The sequence below is a fragment of the Vicugna pacos genome, chromosome 3, assembly GCF_048564905.1.
Source record: "Vicugna pacos chromosome 3, VicPac4, whole genome shotgun sequence".
In the NCBI taxonomy this organism is placed as follows: domain Eukaryota; kingdom Metazoa; phylum Chordata; class Mammalia; order Artiodactyla; family Camelidae; genus Vicugna; species Vicugna pacos.
In genome coordinates, this window is record NC_132989.1 from 110,213,155 (window position 1) to 110,229,118 (window position 15,964).

At 49.0% G+C, this 15,964-nt stretch overlaps 1 protein-coding gene across 2 annotated transcripts in view; it reads left to right on the top strand.

Moving 5' to 3' along the window:
• The window catches only part of ANKH (ANKH inorganic pyrophosphate transport regulator), a 129,064-nt gene extending 114,387 nt beyond the window's left edge, over nucleotides 1–14,677 (top strand). For both annotated transcript variants that reach the window (XM_072958836.1, XM_072958837.1), the window contains exons 9-12: nucleotides 10,137–10,266; nucleotides 11,262–11,385; nucleotides 12,239–12,338; nucleotides 12,700–14,677. In XM_072958836.1, coding sequence (XP_072814937.1) covers nucleotides 10,137–10,266; nucleotides 11,262–11,385; nucleotides 12,239–12,338; nucleotides 12,700–12,813 — 468 coding nt within the window. In that variant the 3' untranslated portion in view covers nucleotides 12,814–14,677. The remainder of the gene's footprint in view (nucleotides 1–10,136; nucleotides 10,267–11,261; nucleotides 11,386–12,238; nucleotides 12,339–12,699) is intronic.
• Nucleotides 14,678–15,964: the final 1,287 nt, after the last annotated feature.

A 15,964-nucleotide genomic window follows, 5' to 3' on the forward strand; every position in this document is an offset into this window, starting at 1 on the left:
TCCAACAAGGACGGCCTGTTTGAGGCTTTGTTTCTGTTGGGCTGCCCCACCCCCGCGCCCCGAGACTGCCTTCTCATTGTTCACATTATCCAGGAGAAGACAAGGCTCTCTTGTGCACGGGGAGGGGGGAGGGCAGAAAGGACCAAAGGTAAATAAGCTGAACTTAAAACTTTCTAAAAAGGCACTTCTTCACTTGGCACCCCTACAGTGTCCATGCACCATGTACCACTGGGCCATTTGGGCGCCTTTAGACATCCTGTGAACATGAGGGGAGCAAGGCTTCTGAGTCCCCCAAGGCCGGCGTTGAAATCCTGGCCCCACCCACCCTTTAGCAGTGGGATGACCTGCGGAAAGCCACACAGCCCCTCTAGGCCCCACTGTCCTTGGTAGAGGAACCAAAAAACGCCACTATCCTGGGACTGTAATAGGGATTACATGAAATGCCCTATGGAAAGCCCTTGGTGTATAATAAGTAATTGATGACAGTTAGTTCCTTCCCACTGAACCTCCACCCTCCCTTCACACTTCTCTCCCAAACTCCAACAGTCCAGCATTTGCTTTTAAGTCACCCTACGTTGTGGATTTGAGAGGTTGATTGTTTTTGGGGGGGGAAGATGAAAACAATTAAGACTGGTCCCCAGATCTCTAAGATCCCCCTCCTAAAGGAGTGACAGTACAAATCCACACATGCATTCTTAGAACAATTAACAAATGAACGAGCATAATGTGTCATTCTAAGCAGGTTCTAATTTTTTTTTTAATTTTTAAAAAATTGGGGTAAAATACACCGCCCATGTAGCTCAACCCCTTAACCATTTTTAAGTGTACAGTTCAGTGCATTCACAGTATGGCACTCCCAACACCACCGCCCATCCACAGAACTCATCTTGCAAAACAAACTCTACACCCATGAAACAATAACTCCCCATGCCCCCACCCCTGCCCCCAGCCTCCAGCAAGTTCCAGTTTGACTGTTAACAGTCAAAAAAAAAGTTAAGGCGAAACATAAGCTAAGGCTGGAATTTTCTAAATAGTCTTCAAGCCAGGTAAGTAAAGAATTAACGTTCTGCAGGTAGATGGAGTGGGCAGAAGCGAGCATCCGGAGCGCGGTCTGCAGACTGGGTGCATGGCGCCCCCTGCTGTTGAAGTGTATTGTTTCTTTCAATCAATCCTTTGTTTCTTACTAAGAATTTAGTCATCTTATATCTGAAAGACGTACCAACTGCTCTTAGGAGATGTATATATGGCAATTTCCTTAAACCTAAATGATAACAGGGATGATTTAGCTTTCATCTTCTTAAACTGGTTTTAAAAACTGCATCCGAAAAGGTTGCTATTTTACCGTGAATGTGCTATAACTGTTGATGGCTGCATCAACCCCTTTATGAAACTATTCCGGATAGATGTGTAACATTGTAACCATCAGCAGCCACGCTGAGAAAGCTAGATGCTCCATAAACACTAACATGCTTTGCCCAGCGAGAACGGAGCTCTGGACCTCTCAGCAACACATGTCTTTTACCCCATCTGTTTCAGCCTACTAAAATTTTTGCTAGCCTGACCTTACATATAAAGTCCCCTTTGTATGTATCTCGTCACTGTATATATTGCAATACGCATTGCCCTACATATGACTGCCCTACACAGACGTGTTCCTCTCCGACGCCCCTTCGCGTGCTGTCCCTTCATTTCCACACCCACATGACTGTTCACCCAGCTCCCCCCTTAGAGGACGGGTCAGTGGTTCCCGGAGCAGCAGCTCCGTGGGACAGCAGCCCAGTTCCCTCTAGAGATTACCACAGGCTTGTTCCTGTCACCCCGTTGAAGGCTGATCCCTAGAAACTGGGTTCATTGGCCTTTTCACACATGGTCTGCTTGAGGTCGTTCCACTCTAACAAAACAGCCCTTTTTTTTTTCTCTTCAAAGTTGGGACTCACCCTGGCTCTGAGAGTCAGTCCTGATGAAATGCTGTCATTCCGTTGGGGATGGGTGACTTCGCAGGAACTCACTGTCACCCTTAGGAGAGCTGTTAGAAGTGACCCATCTGGTTCAGGTGGCAGCCTGCAAGGGACAGTGAGCAGCTGTGGAAAGGACAGGCCAGAAGGACCCTCCCCTGTGTGGAACCTTCAGCCTCCAGCCTGAAGGAAGAGAAGGGCTCACTCAGTCAGATCACATCATACGGTCTCATGCTGCAGGTGGGCCCCTCAGCACATGCTGTTAGCACTGACTTAAACACCTCCAGCCTTGGCCATCTCTCACCTGGATTGTTACAGCAGCACCCCCATCCCCACTCCCTCCCCCTCCCCCGACAGGGCTCCTCCCTGCTTCTGCCCTCCCCCCACCCCTACCCTACAGTCTGTTCTCACAGGGCACTGGGAGAGCCTGTCAGGACAGCAATCGCATCATGTCACCCTTCACTCAGGACTCCCATGGCTCCCAGAGTCATGACCATGACCCGCAAAACCCTCTATGAACTACCCCACCCCCGCCCGCACCCCCACCACATGTGTACAACCAACGTGATTCAGTACAAGGAATCAAAAGGCCAGATGATATTTCCCAGGTCCAGGTCAACTCTCTCTGAAAGCTCAAGCAAGATAGGTGTGTGTGTGTATGATAGTGTCCTGCCTGGTTTTGCCCCACCCACACCGCACACCCCCCAGTAGATCGGATCCATGTGCCTTCAGCCTGGAGTGACACTGGGTGTGGTGTTCAAGACACTGGCTGCGAGACACAGGCCACCGGCCCCCCTCTGAAAGCCACCCCTCCCTCTGAAACAAGACTGCTCCTGTCCCTCATAAGTACGCGTAAAGATTGACTTTATCTGCTGGGGGGAGGGTGTAGCTCAGTGGTAGAGTGTGTGCCTAGCGTGTGCAGTGGTCCTAGGTGCAGTCCCTGGTACCTCCATCAAAAACAAATAAAAGCCTAATTACCTCCCCCCAAATTTTTTTTAAAAATTAAAACGTGAAATTATTTTATATATCCTTTTTTTTAAAACAGTGGTGGTACAGGGGATTGAACCCAGGACCTCGTGTGTGCTAAGCTCATACTCTGCCACGTGTGAGCTATATCCTGCCCCATGTGAAATTATCTTAAATGCTCAAAAAAAATAATTGAAAACAATTTTTAAAGGAGAAGACTGACTTTATCAGTGAAGATAGATTGAGGTCCTTTTTACTCTAAAATGTTTTCTGATAAAGAAAAAAGACGACATGTGCCTTGTGCCAAACAGGGAAGAGTATGGAGAGGACAGCAAGGTCAGTCCTGATCTCACCACCTGCAGATGACCCCACGGCCGGCATTGATTCTGGTCCCAGGAAGCCTTTTATTATGACAATACTTAAGATTGATCCCCTGCACTGTGCCTGGCGCTGGCAGCAGCATTTTGTGCAGATCCTGGCTCCTCAGCCTGGGTCTGCAGTCGTGCTGGCGGTCTGGTGATCCGAGGTGCACTAAGGAGCTGGCACCGGAATGCAGATCAACTTCCTCCCCAAGCACACCGCCTGGAGCCAAGCTCGTAACCACCTCTTTGTATGCGGCATTGTTGAGGGTTAACCACTGGTTTACCCAGGGGAGACTTCAACCCAATTAAACATAAGTTGAACCCTTCTAAGTAAAAACACCAAATAAAAATGATACCCAGGGCCAACTGTTTTAATTCAAAACAGCTGCATGTATTTCAGATCTCACTGCAGGGGAGGAGAATTTAGTTTTAATCCTGATTATTCGGGGTCATGGAAGCAGCTTTGTGACTTTCTCAAAGCGTGGTCAACAGCTTCTGGAAATTAAGGTAAAACGCGAGCTCTTGGCAGTGTTTCCTTTGTGGAAGGGAATCCTCTCAGGACGTGCAGAAACGGCTGTGCCCCTGTGGCTGGGTTTGTATGTTCTCTGAGCTCGGATGCTGACAGAGACAATGAGCTGCTTTGGATCCCAATCGTCAGTTCTTGGGAAAGAGACTCAGTCCCAGGATAAGTCAGGGTCCGACTCTGGATGAGGAGGGTCTTGGGAAGGATGCTCCTTATGTGGTTCCAGTCACACTGACTCCGACTGTGGCATCTTAGACCCAGAAGTGTCATTTCTGTAAGGTTTGGGGCTCCCTTCATCCTTTCTGCACGCTAATCCTATTTGGGAATCTTAATTTATGGTAAAAGTTTGTCAGAATGTAGCTATTACATGGATTTTGAAATGAAAGGTTAGATACTGCCCCTACACTGCGCAGTTACATACAGCCGAAGCCTCTTAACATATTGCCTCTAAGGAAGACGTTAAGTTCCTCATCTATCTGCCCAACGGGACCGTCGTTAGAAATGTGACTGTGACACAGATGCTGACCAGAAACTTCATGACAAGGTTGTGAATAAAAGGGCTGCAGCCCTTTGGTTAGTTTCTACAGAGGCTAATCCAGTTTTAAAAAGGAGAAGCCAATGGTCATGAAGACAGAAGGTTTGTCTGGAGTGGCGTACATTCCACTCGAGATGAATATATCTTGAAATACAAAGAAGTATTTCAAAATTCAAAGTAAAAATGTCACGGTCAGTGCCAGGTCCTCAGAAAAGGAGTCACAGTCTGTCACATAGAAGAGTAGGTTATGGGTCTTCTTTTATATATATGTACTTTTTGTTTGAGAGGTTTTTTTTTTTTTTGAGTGTTATTTTTAGACTTACAGAAGCACTGTGAAGCTAGCCCAGGGTCCCCACACACCCCTCACCCCCTACTCTGTCTTACTCTGCTGTGGTACATTCATCACAGCTAAGGAATCAACCCCAGTGCATTATTAGGAATCAAACTCCACAGTTTATTCAGAGTTCGCTAGCTTTTCCCTCCTGTCCTTTTCCTGTTCTAGGCTTCCCATCCACGTTACCGTGTTAAAGCTCGTCACCTTGTCTCAACCTTTTCCGGTCTGTGAGAGTTTCTCATATTTTGCTTGTTTTTGTGGCCTTGTCGGTTTCAAGGACTACTGCTCAGGTATTATGTAGAATGTCCCTCAGTTTGGGATTGTCTGGGGTTTTTCTCATGGTGAGACTGGGCTTATGGACTGTCGGGAGGGAGACCACATAGGCAGAGCACCAATGTCATCATGTCTTATCAGGAGAACATGCTATCAACGTGGCATCACTGATGAAGTTGACCTGGCCAAGATCCTAGCTGCCAGATTTCTCACTGTGGAGTTCCTTTCCCCTCTTTCCATCCTGTCCTCTCTTTGGAAGGAAGTGACTGTGGTGAACCCACACTTCAGGGGTGGGGAAGTATGCCCCTCCTCCCTGAGAGGCGAGCAGCTACGTAAATCACTTGGAATTCTGTGCTGGGGATGTGTTCCTATTTGTTTATTTGTATCGGTGTGGACTCATGGGTGTTTATTGTGTGCTGTGCGTCCTAACTCAATACGACATCATTTATTTTCTTGCTCACATTCTTCCAGATTTACCGTTAGGAGCTCTTTCTTCTGGGCTCCTGTGCCCTTGAATATATTGTTGCAAGCTGATCATCTTGTGTATTTCCCACCCTAGTCCTAGAATCAACCACGTCTCCAAGGAGCCCTGGTTCCTTTTACTGCAGAGTAAGTAGAAAAACCAAGATCTGGGCACGGAGCTGGTTGTTCTGTTTTGCTGGCTGCTCCCTAATGAGATAATGTTGACAGCGAACTCTGCAGCAGGAAAGCTAACCCAGTGGCTAATCCAAGGAACAAATCGTGTTTACTGTCGGTAGTTTATTAGGTTTGTGTTCTGGTTTGGAAAAGTCGATGTCATTAGCTCTCTGCAAACATTTGAAGAACACAGCATGTCCTGGTCAACGGGGAGGGCATGTTCTGAGTCAGAACTACTCTGGGTGAACTCGGCAGAGTGATACTTTTCCTGGAAGATCCTTTGCGAGGTTAACTTCTAGAGCTTCTTGCTTTCTGAAACGGACTGGTTAAATCTGATGATTATGCCTGGGCTCAGCATGCTTCTCAGAGAAAGCGGACCTGCAGACAGGTGTTGCATCTTCTAATCAACACCATAGCTGCTTCTGAGTTGCCAGTATTCCTTTCTGGGCAATGCAGGAAATAGTCTTTTGTTTTGTTTTGTTTTGTTTTTTGAGAACTTTCTGGAAGGCAAGGAGCATTTTCAGACTGGAAGCATGGCAAAGGCAAAGGCTCAAATTCAGAGACTTCAGGGAGAAAAAGAAAGGAAGCTTCGATACAGGCGATGTCCCCTCCCTTTAAATAGTTACCTGTGATTGCTGAAGCCCCGGACCAGAGAGGGTGTTCAGTTACGTTATTCTCGAAAAGACCCCATCTAGGCGCTAGGTGTGGGGCTGAGAACTGAGGAAGCACCTCGGTGGCATGTGGCCTTGATGGGGGCATGTCGGGTGTGCCTGGCACAGATAGATGCCGGATAGAGAACAGAGTGGTTTAGTGGTGCCAAGACAAAGCATACTGTGGGGTTTTAGAATGATGCATCGGAGCCACCTTCCTGGGAAGGCCTACTGGAGATCCACTGCACCTCACCGTTTGGCTTCCAAGGCACCAGAACTGCTGTCACCCACCCAGATTACTTGATATTAATGTAAATGTCTCACATGATTTGGGGTTTCTACACATCTCACTATCCTGTGTCGTCAGGGTGGACTCTTTCCTCCGAAGCTTGCCGATCCTCTCCTCCAGACAGTGAAAAGCCTCCAGCAGAACTTTATCCATGCGGAGAAGCCAGGGGAGGAGCTACCCTTGCTTGCACCTTCCTCTCCGACGTGCAACAACACCCTCCTTTTTCCTTGCTTTGTTGCCATCTAAAAGCCACTTTCCAGTGATTTTGCAAAGCACTGAGAGATTGCAGCAGGAGGCATTCTCTCTCGTTCAGATGATCAGTGGCTACAAGCTGAGTAAGGAATGCCAGTGATTTTCCTGGAAGCCTAAGTTTGTTTGGGGGGTTTTGGAGGGTTGGTTTTTTTTTTAAACAGAGTTTGGCCTAGATTCTGCTCTGACCATGAAGGAAACCCAGGATAGCTTATCCTCCATTGGTCCTAATGCACAGTCAAGTCCAGCGTTGGGGCGGTGCTCACTTATCTTACTTCTTTACAGCTTTACTGCTATGGAAAATATATGGAAGGAGGGCTGATGGATCTAGTTGTCAAGAAAGTGAACTGTGTCCCCGTGCAGTGCTCGGTGGCGTTGTGAAGTTGTGACAGGAAGTTGCCGCCATCCCTGGGCTGGAGGCATGAGCAATGTCTCGCCATTCAAGGCTGGCAGCTCTGTGGTGAGAAAAGAGGACAGGGCCACTTGTCCAGGCCACTCAGCAATAAAGCCCCTGAGCTCCAAGTTGCTAGATCTAAGGAAGTGTTTTTGTGTACGTGTCAGAGATGGGGCGTAAGTCCTGGCAGCAGGCAATAGGGTTAAATGATAGTACATCTGTCATTTCTGAAAACCAAATGGGATATCCTTCCCAGATGCTGAAAAATACATGCTAGAATAAGATTCCATTGCATTTATAAAGTGAAACATTTATAATAGGTCCTCCAAGTTATTTTTTTTAATGTATTTCAACACAATAGTAAGTAGGACCAGCCTAATTCCATGAAATTTAATTTACCCAAAGCCTAAAGGATGTTATATTATAAGATTTCAGTGTTCTGTTTTCACACGACTGCAATTCATTTTATAATGTATTCACTCTCATTTTAGAGAAGAATCATGTGCATGGTAAGAAAGGGAGAGAAAAGTTTTATGGAACTGGCATCTTCTAACAACATTCTCTTACAAAGTTATATTATTACATTTCTAAATTCAGTTTTTTTATACACCCACGGAGCTTAGAGTCAGCCCTCTAAGGACTGCTCCCCACAATAGCTGCTCTCCCCACTTGCCCTCCCCCCTTCTACTCCTGGATCTTCAGATCTCTTGGTGGATTCTGACTATGATATACTCTGACACCTAAGTCTGATTCCCATCCTTTCTTTAAAAAAAAGTTAGTTTTCCCTGGACTTAATCATTGTCTTAGCTATAATTTTTCTTAGCTTTCTAAAAGCTAAATGGTAATTACTTACAACTCATTTATTCCTACCTTTTCCCTTAGTTCCCGAAACCCCCTTTCCTGTGTTCACACACATTTTGCTTCCTGTCTGTTTCATGCTCTCAAAGAAGCATCTCCAAGGCTCTTCCGAGCAGCTCTAGTGCTGACCAGCTCTGACCTGTGGGCCTGTCTTGCCTTCCTGGGGTCTCTCCTTACCCCCACCCCAGGGATTCCTGTGCCTTTTTTGTTTTCTTATTGTGATCAACCCTGCATCTTTCTTTTTCTTCATCTACGACTCCTTTGCTTTGGCAGAGTGTACCCTACAAGAGCTTCTTGAAAAAGTGTGCATGGAGGGCTAAATTTTTTGAGGCCTTGAACATCTGAAAATGTCTTTCTTCTAAACACACTTGATTGATGGTTTGGTTTCAAGTTCTAGGACAGAAATCATTTTCCCTTCTAATTTATTGCCCCGTATCTCCTAACTCTCAGTGCTAGCTCCTAGCTGTCTAAAGCAGGAAGCTCTGAGAATCTGGTTTGTCCAGTGCCATGCCCAGTGGGTCTTTTTTCATCCACTGTGCTATGTCCACATAATGGACCCTTTTCAGACTTGAAATTTGTATCTTTCAGCTCTCAGACTGTCAGTCTGGAACTCCTATTATCTGAATGTTGAACCTCTTACACGGGTCCTTTATTTATGTTTTTAAAATCCCTTCTTGCGTACGTCCCATGTCTTTGTATTCTGCCTTATCTTTGTTGTAGACTTTCTCAACTTTACCTGTCATTTAATGAATTTTTCATTTCTGCCTTTATTATTTTTTAATTCCCAGAACTTCTTTCCTGTTCTTTGAAATGTCCTTTTCGTAACACTTCCATTCAGTTCCTGTTTCATGGGTAGTGTCTTCTCTCATCACTGAGACTATCACTGGGCAAAGGTTTTCCTCCTTTCTCTCCTTTCCTCTCCCTTCCCCTCCCCCCCACTCTGTCTCTTGTCGTTGTCTGTTTCCTCTGGGGGTTTTTTCCCTCTTTGTTTTAGCCTCTTCATATTAGAGTTCTTCCTGAAAGCCTGGTGATCCCTGGTTGTCTCCTCGTTTTTATAGGTGGGGCACTAGAAGCTGGCTGGGAGCTGTGCACATGTGGGTGAGGTTTATATCCCTGTGTGGGCCTCACTGATGGCTGGGCTGGTGGGGCTGCTTTGTCAGGAGCCTCCAGTTTTTAGGAACTTGGGGTCTTCTCTCTTGGTGGGTCAGATTCCTCAGCGATCACTCTGGGTCTCCTGCCTGTCAGGGGACTTAACTGGCTTCCCGTGTTCTGGGGGCTGAGTAGAGGAAGAAGACCAGACATTCGATATGTCATCCTTCCCTTAATCCCTCTGTTTCCTGTGCAGTAATTCTGCCCTCAACCGTGCTGGTTTTACTTTATTCAGAGACTAAACTCCAGTAAGTTCGGGGAGGCACAGCCACCAGCTGTGCAAGGGGAACTGTGGACGAGCGGCTTATGAACTAGACTTTCCACGGCCTGCCTTCATCCCCACTTCTAGAAGGACCTGTGGCCACGTTCCCTGATGGGTGGGGAAGGGAAGGGCAGGAGACAGCTCCACTTTCCCCTGTCAGTTTAGGATTCTAGTTTCTTGAGTTTGTTAAACTGGTTTACCCATCTGCTTTCCCAAGTTCCAAATTTTGTGGCTTTTGTCTCTTCTTCTCTTAACTAGACTTTGAAAAGCTTCCAGGCCTTTCATTTATCCAGATGTTACCATTTCCTTCTTTCAGTAGGTGTGCTGATTCAGTGCAGTTCTGCAAGCATCCAGATGCTTTCAGGTCACTTTTTACTTTTTGGTTAAAGCTGTAAAAATTACATTAATACACGCGTTCACCCTGAACTAACTGAGCTATCCAACAGCCTAGGTAAGCCTTCCACACTGGCCCGATTACCCACTTGGATGCCTGCCCATCTGCTGGGCTCCCTCCTGGGCAGGTGTGGCGAATGGGCCAGTGCCTGTATTGTCAGGTAAGAACAGAGCAAGTGGTGGCAGCTCGAGGACTGGGGTGCCAGCCCCCCATCGGCCCAGCTCCTCAGGGGTCACGTACTACCTGACTGTCTCATTTCACTCATGTATGCCTTTCCTAGTAACCCTGCCTCCTGTCTTTCTCCCAGCTCTGTTTTGTGATGTTCTGGACCCCCAACGTGTCTGAGAAAATTTTGATAGACATCATCGGCGTGGACTTCGCCTTTGCAGAACTCTGCGTGGTTCCTTTGCGCATCTTCTCCTTTTTCCCAGTTCCAGGTAAAGGAAAACAGAATGAGAGGAAAATTCCTATTTACCCGTAGGCCCTATCCAGTCTTTTTTCTTTAGAAACATTTGCAGCCCTGTCCCAAACAAAAAATGGGTTGTTTTTTTTTTAATTCACAGTGGATTAAAAAGATGCAAAGATATTATCCAGTGGGTTGAAAGTTTGAGAAACAAGTCAAACAGGCAGCATTTTTTTCTTAAAGGACCAGGCCTTCCACTTCCTTAAACTCCTTCCAGGTTTAGATCAAACCTAAACATTTGCCAAGGGTGTCTGTGCCCCCAAACCAGCCGTTTAGTACTTCACACACCGGCCACTGAGCCCCGCCTCAGTGCTGGCCTGTGCCCTGCCTGGCCTCCCCAAGCTCACACATCAGGATGGGGAGATGGGGGATACAGAGCACTCTGCAAGTCTTTATGAAATACCAAAATGGGGGAGGTGGCCGTAGACCAGTGGTCAGGAGGCAGGGGAGGAGACAGGGAAGTGAGACAGGTCCCTTTTCTCCCCCCATGCCTCTCCCCTCCGCACCTCCCCCAGCCTGTGGGCCGGAAAGACCTGGCTTCTGGTCCAGCTTAACTCCCAGAATCAAAATGGATCACCATCAAGTTACCGCTTTTCTCTGAGTTTTCTAGACAGGAGGGATCAGCGCTTGAGGCTGGGCCGAGGTGGGGGTGGCCAGAGTAGCAGCTCTCCCCTCTCCCCACCCCCACTGGGAGATGGTGGTCACGGTGGGGAGTGGCCCTCAACCTGCTGTCTGGACACAAAGGGCTATGATGGGGGAGCCGAGGTGGGGACGGGCTCCCCCAGGCCCAGAGGCGGCATCAGAAGCCCCCCCAGTAAGATGAGGTGACCCACTCAGGGCAACAGCAGCAGGGCCTGGGCCCCACCCGGCTGCCCCGGGACCTTGGGTCTGCTGCAGGGGAGACAGGGCGAGAGGTGCAAGTCAGGGAGAGGCAGGATGTCGCTGACCAGTCCTTGGCTCTCCCGTCAGTCACCGTAAGGGCCCATCTCACCGGGTGGCTGATGACTCTGAAGAAGACCTTCGTCCTGGCCCCCAGCTCCGTGCTGCGGATCGTCGTCCTCATCGCCAGCCTTGTTGTCCTGCCCTACCTGGGGTACGTTGCCAGGGGCTGGGGTACATCGCCGGGGGGCTGGGGTGCGTCGCCAGGGGCTGGGGTACATCACTGGGGGGCTGGGGTACATCGCCGGGGGGCTGGGGTACATCGCCGGGGGGGCTGGGGTGCATCACCGGGGGGCTGGGGTATGTCGCCAGGGGCTGGGGTACATCATCGGGGGCTGGGGTACATCGCCGGGGGGGGCTGGGGTACATCGCTGGGGGCTGGGGCTGTGCTCCTGCTGCTGCGTCCGAGTTCTGTCCAGAAGTTAAATCTGCTTTTTCCCCTGAACTCCCCAAGCATGTCCCCAACTTAGAAATGCAGAGTGATGCCTTGCTTCTCTGCCAGAGCACCAGGGGGAGGCTGCTGAGATCCATTCTAGAATACTTTCTCGTCCGGCTGCCACACAGTGTTCACTGAGCATCTACCACGGTGTGGCAGAATCGGAAGGGACAAACGCAAGGGAGCAAAGGTGTCACCTTTGTCCTCAGGGGCTCCGGTCTCCTAGGGAAGGGGCATAGTCAGCCCCACAACTAGGAAAACCTCACTATATGGAGAGGAGGAGCGAGATGCTTTGGGCCCACGAGCCGGGGGACAAGCCCCCCTCTCCTGCCCCCCAGCAGTGCTGAGCTGAGGCCTGGAGCTGGGGTGGGAGTTGGCTGGGCTCGGAGTTCCAGGCCCCCCCACACGCAGGTGGACCATTTCTCAGGTGCAGCCCTCACCATCAGATCTCTAATGCAATCGTCCCGTCCCCCTGTTGTCCACCCCTTTCCTGAGTTTCAGCTGCGTTTTGACTTGACTATGCCTCAGCCCGGCTTTAACAGACGAATGTCCCCTGTGTTCTCATCCCCAGGGTCCATGGAGCCACCCTGGGTGTGGGCTCCCTCCTCGCAGGGTTTGTGGGAGAATCCACTATGGTCGCCATAGCAGCGTGCTACGTCTACCGGAAACAGGTGAGATATGGGGACAAAACCGCACACCTGCCCCAGGTGTAAGGAGTCATGTCTGCACCTGGCCAGGGGGAGGAGGGGAGGGGAGGGCACAGCCACCATCGGGAGGGGCTGCAGGGAAGTGCCGTGGTTGGGCAGAGGTAGGCCTCCATCAGCTGACGCCCCGAGTGCCTCTCCCAGTGCAAGCATGGCCGACAGCCAGGTAACCCCACAGAAAGGAAGAGCTGACTGAGATGCAGCATCAGCAAGGTCACCCCAACCATAAACGAGGGGTCCCCTGAGACCCTGCGGCCTCTCCCTGCTCTTGGCTCTGCTGTATGTGCCCCTGTCCCAGCCCCATGCCGATGAGTCTTCTCTGGTCTAGAAAAAGAAGATGGAGACCGAGTCAGCCGCCGAGGGGGAGGACTCGGCGATGACGGACATACCTCCAGCAGAGGAAGGGACAGACATCGTGGAGATGAGGGAGGAGAATGAATGAGGCGCCGCAGGGACAGCTAAGGTGACACTTCGGCGTCATCTGCTCTCCTGTCGTGTTTTTTTCCGGTTTTGTTTTTGGTTTTTTGTTTTGGTAACGCAAGAGGCCTTGATTCAAAGGTTTCACGGACACGCTGGCATACTGGGTATGCTCACGCTGATGTGGGGGCCTGCAGAATGGGCTTGTCACTGCTTTGTGGAAACAGAACAATTGACTTCATGCCCCCGCTTCGTGAAAACCCCAAAGACATAGCTGCCTGGTAGTCTACGTTGTCCCCCCTCCCCCAGACAGTCTCCACTTGGAACCAAAGGACCACGGCACACCCCTTGGCCACCACTGCCCAGCAGGCCACAGACTCACCCTGTCCCTTGCATCCCTCTTAAGAATCAACAGGTGACAACTCGGCTTTCTTTGATTGGCTTCCCAGTAACATGGCTGTGCGAAGAGATGTAAGCCAGCAACCTCCCACCGTGGAGGCACAAACCGTCTGCGACACGCGTGCGGAGGGCAGCACCAGGCTGCAGCCCAGAGTGGCCATTCCTGCTCAGGAATGGATCCGTGAACACGCTGGACGGACGGACAGATGGAAATCATCTCCCATGGGAAGGTTTGAGGTGCCGTGGGAGCAGCGAACTGATACATGCAAACGATAGCGTCTCACCTCACATTTTTCCTAGATTCGAGTGTGCGCGCACTTTCCCGCACCACCATGTACATACGTGAGCTGCCTTGTTCAAGGTGTCACAAAAGTGCATCTCCCCATCGCAGCGTCCCTGGGCATGACTTTCCCAGAAGGCTTGCTTTTCACTCACCTTTCCTGAAGATGGCACTAGAGCAAGTGAAACGGAGCAGTCTAACTTGTACGTGTTAGTTTTTAAAGGGAACTGAAGCTTTAAGTCATAATCTAGCATTCTAATGCCAGGTTGCCGAATCGTCACTTGGGAAGTAGATTTATGACCTGGTCCTGCCATTCTTAGTCCTCACCATGCGGTACAGGTAATTCCGAGTGTACTGTATTCCCCTTTTACGCCACACGAGAAAGCAAGACATTTTATAAACCATAGCAAAGTCACTATGTGATACTCCCTGAAACGATACATTTGAAATCCATTTAGTGCAGTCTATTTTTCTAAGTTTTGGAAAGCGGGTTTTTTTCTTTAAAAAATTTTGGACACAGTTCACTAAATTCTTGATTTAGTCAAAATTCCTAGACTGAAAGAACCTAACCACAAAAAAAATATTTTAAAGATATAAATATATACTGTATATGTTATGTAATTTATTTTAGGCTATAATACATTTCCTATTTTCGCATTTTCAATAAAATGTCTCTAATACAATACGGTGATTGCTCGTGTGCTCAAGGTACCTGCAGTTGAAAATGTATTGTATCCACGGATGTTGTATCTTGTTTGTAGCAGTTTTACAGTCTGTCATTTGTATATAAATGTAAGGGTCAGTAAATGACTAGAGAACTATTTTTCACTATGAGTAACAGGGGTTTAAATGGGTCAGGTGGTGTAGACTATCGTGGGAATGGATATACATGCTAGAAGAGCAAAAAGAAGGAAAAAGTCAAGCCTTTTGCGTTTATTGCTTTCAGTGCTGTGTAATCATTATCATCCCTCATAGAAAAAAAAGAATGTAAGGGCTTGGAGTCAGCCATGAACATCACAGGGTCCATTTACATGTCTGGACAAATCCCCATGTGCTTCCTGTGAGCAGTTTGTCATATATATATGCAGAAAATTAAGATGCATAACTTTGGGGTGTTTCAGGGGCAGATCTGAGAGGATGGGGAAAACATCTAATTGTATCAGCTTTTTTAAAGTACATGACTAGAAAATTAAACAGCAGTATTTTTTAACATGTGTGATTAGTATTTCATGCTTGTGGAGTTGGAGCTTAAAGAGCAAATTGAAAAAGCAAATTCCTTCCCTCAAAATCGAGGAAAGACCCCCCCAGGCGCATTATGCAACTAGAAGAGGGCATTCTGACGTCAGAGGCACTTTCAGGGTAAAGATTCGTGGGCCATGGTATTTTGCTAGTTTGGGAAAACACGGGCCGCAAGCCCAGACCCAGACCACCACGATGGAGCTGTGACTCTGCAGGACGCCCATGTCCAAGACCTTTCTTCCTGAAGTACACGCTCCCCTGACACAGTTCCTTCGTTGGCTTGCGCTGCTAAAACCCGTCAGCCTGACAAGCACACACCTTAACTTCTAAAGCAAACCCCACCGCCAGCAGGTTCTTCAGCACAGGCTGGGGAGGGGGGCCCTTCTCCTTCCCACTTTTCAGGGTGATGGGGGGCACCCCTTGGACTTCATCGACCAAAGAAACTTTCCCCCGACACAGGTTCCTTTTCTCTTGCAAGTCGCTCAGGATTTCTGTGAAAGCCTCAGGCCAAGGACCATGAAAAGACCAGCCATGACTTTCTCAGTGTGGACCGGTGCCTTGTAGACCCACAGAATCTAAAACCACGGGGGCATGAAGCTGCTTTTATTTAGATGCTGAGAAGTGAGTTTGGGCCATTCAGAGAGGTCTTTCCAACCCGGAGGTCTTCTCTGGGCCAGCTCAGGTCAGAGCAGCTGGTTGTGTCAAAGCAGGCCGCTCTTTGCTTTCTCATTCTCCACGCAGCTGCCGTGGGCTCTGCCCACAATGAGCGGGACCTCGGTGTCACTGGCATCAGTGAGACACCAAGATCTGAGCAGGAGGAAGCAGGCTGGGCTGGGTCCAGGAAAGACGTGATTGGGCAGGACCGGCCGGCCACGTGGCTCAGGGAGTGTGCCGAGGTTTGCACGTTGGCCGGAAACCCTCACCTGCTTGGGATTCCTTACTTTGGGCACAAAGGCCACAGGTTGACATCAGGCACACTCCCTCGCTGCCCAGGTTGGCTGGTCTTGTGCCCAAAGGTCATCTTCTCTGATTTGTATGTATGTTTTGCTTTGTATTTTAGCAGTACCAGGTGGTCTGGCTCTGAAACTGCCTGGGACGGCTGATACTCAGAAACAGAAACTTCTGGCTTTGCTGTAGGGTATACTGGATGGCTAAGGAGATTTCGTTACGGTAGTAAAAGCACTTTCTTTTTCACTCCTGAGTCCTTGCAATAAATAACCATGGCAGGCGCAGTGGGCGGGAGGCCCACAAGGAGGGA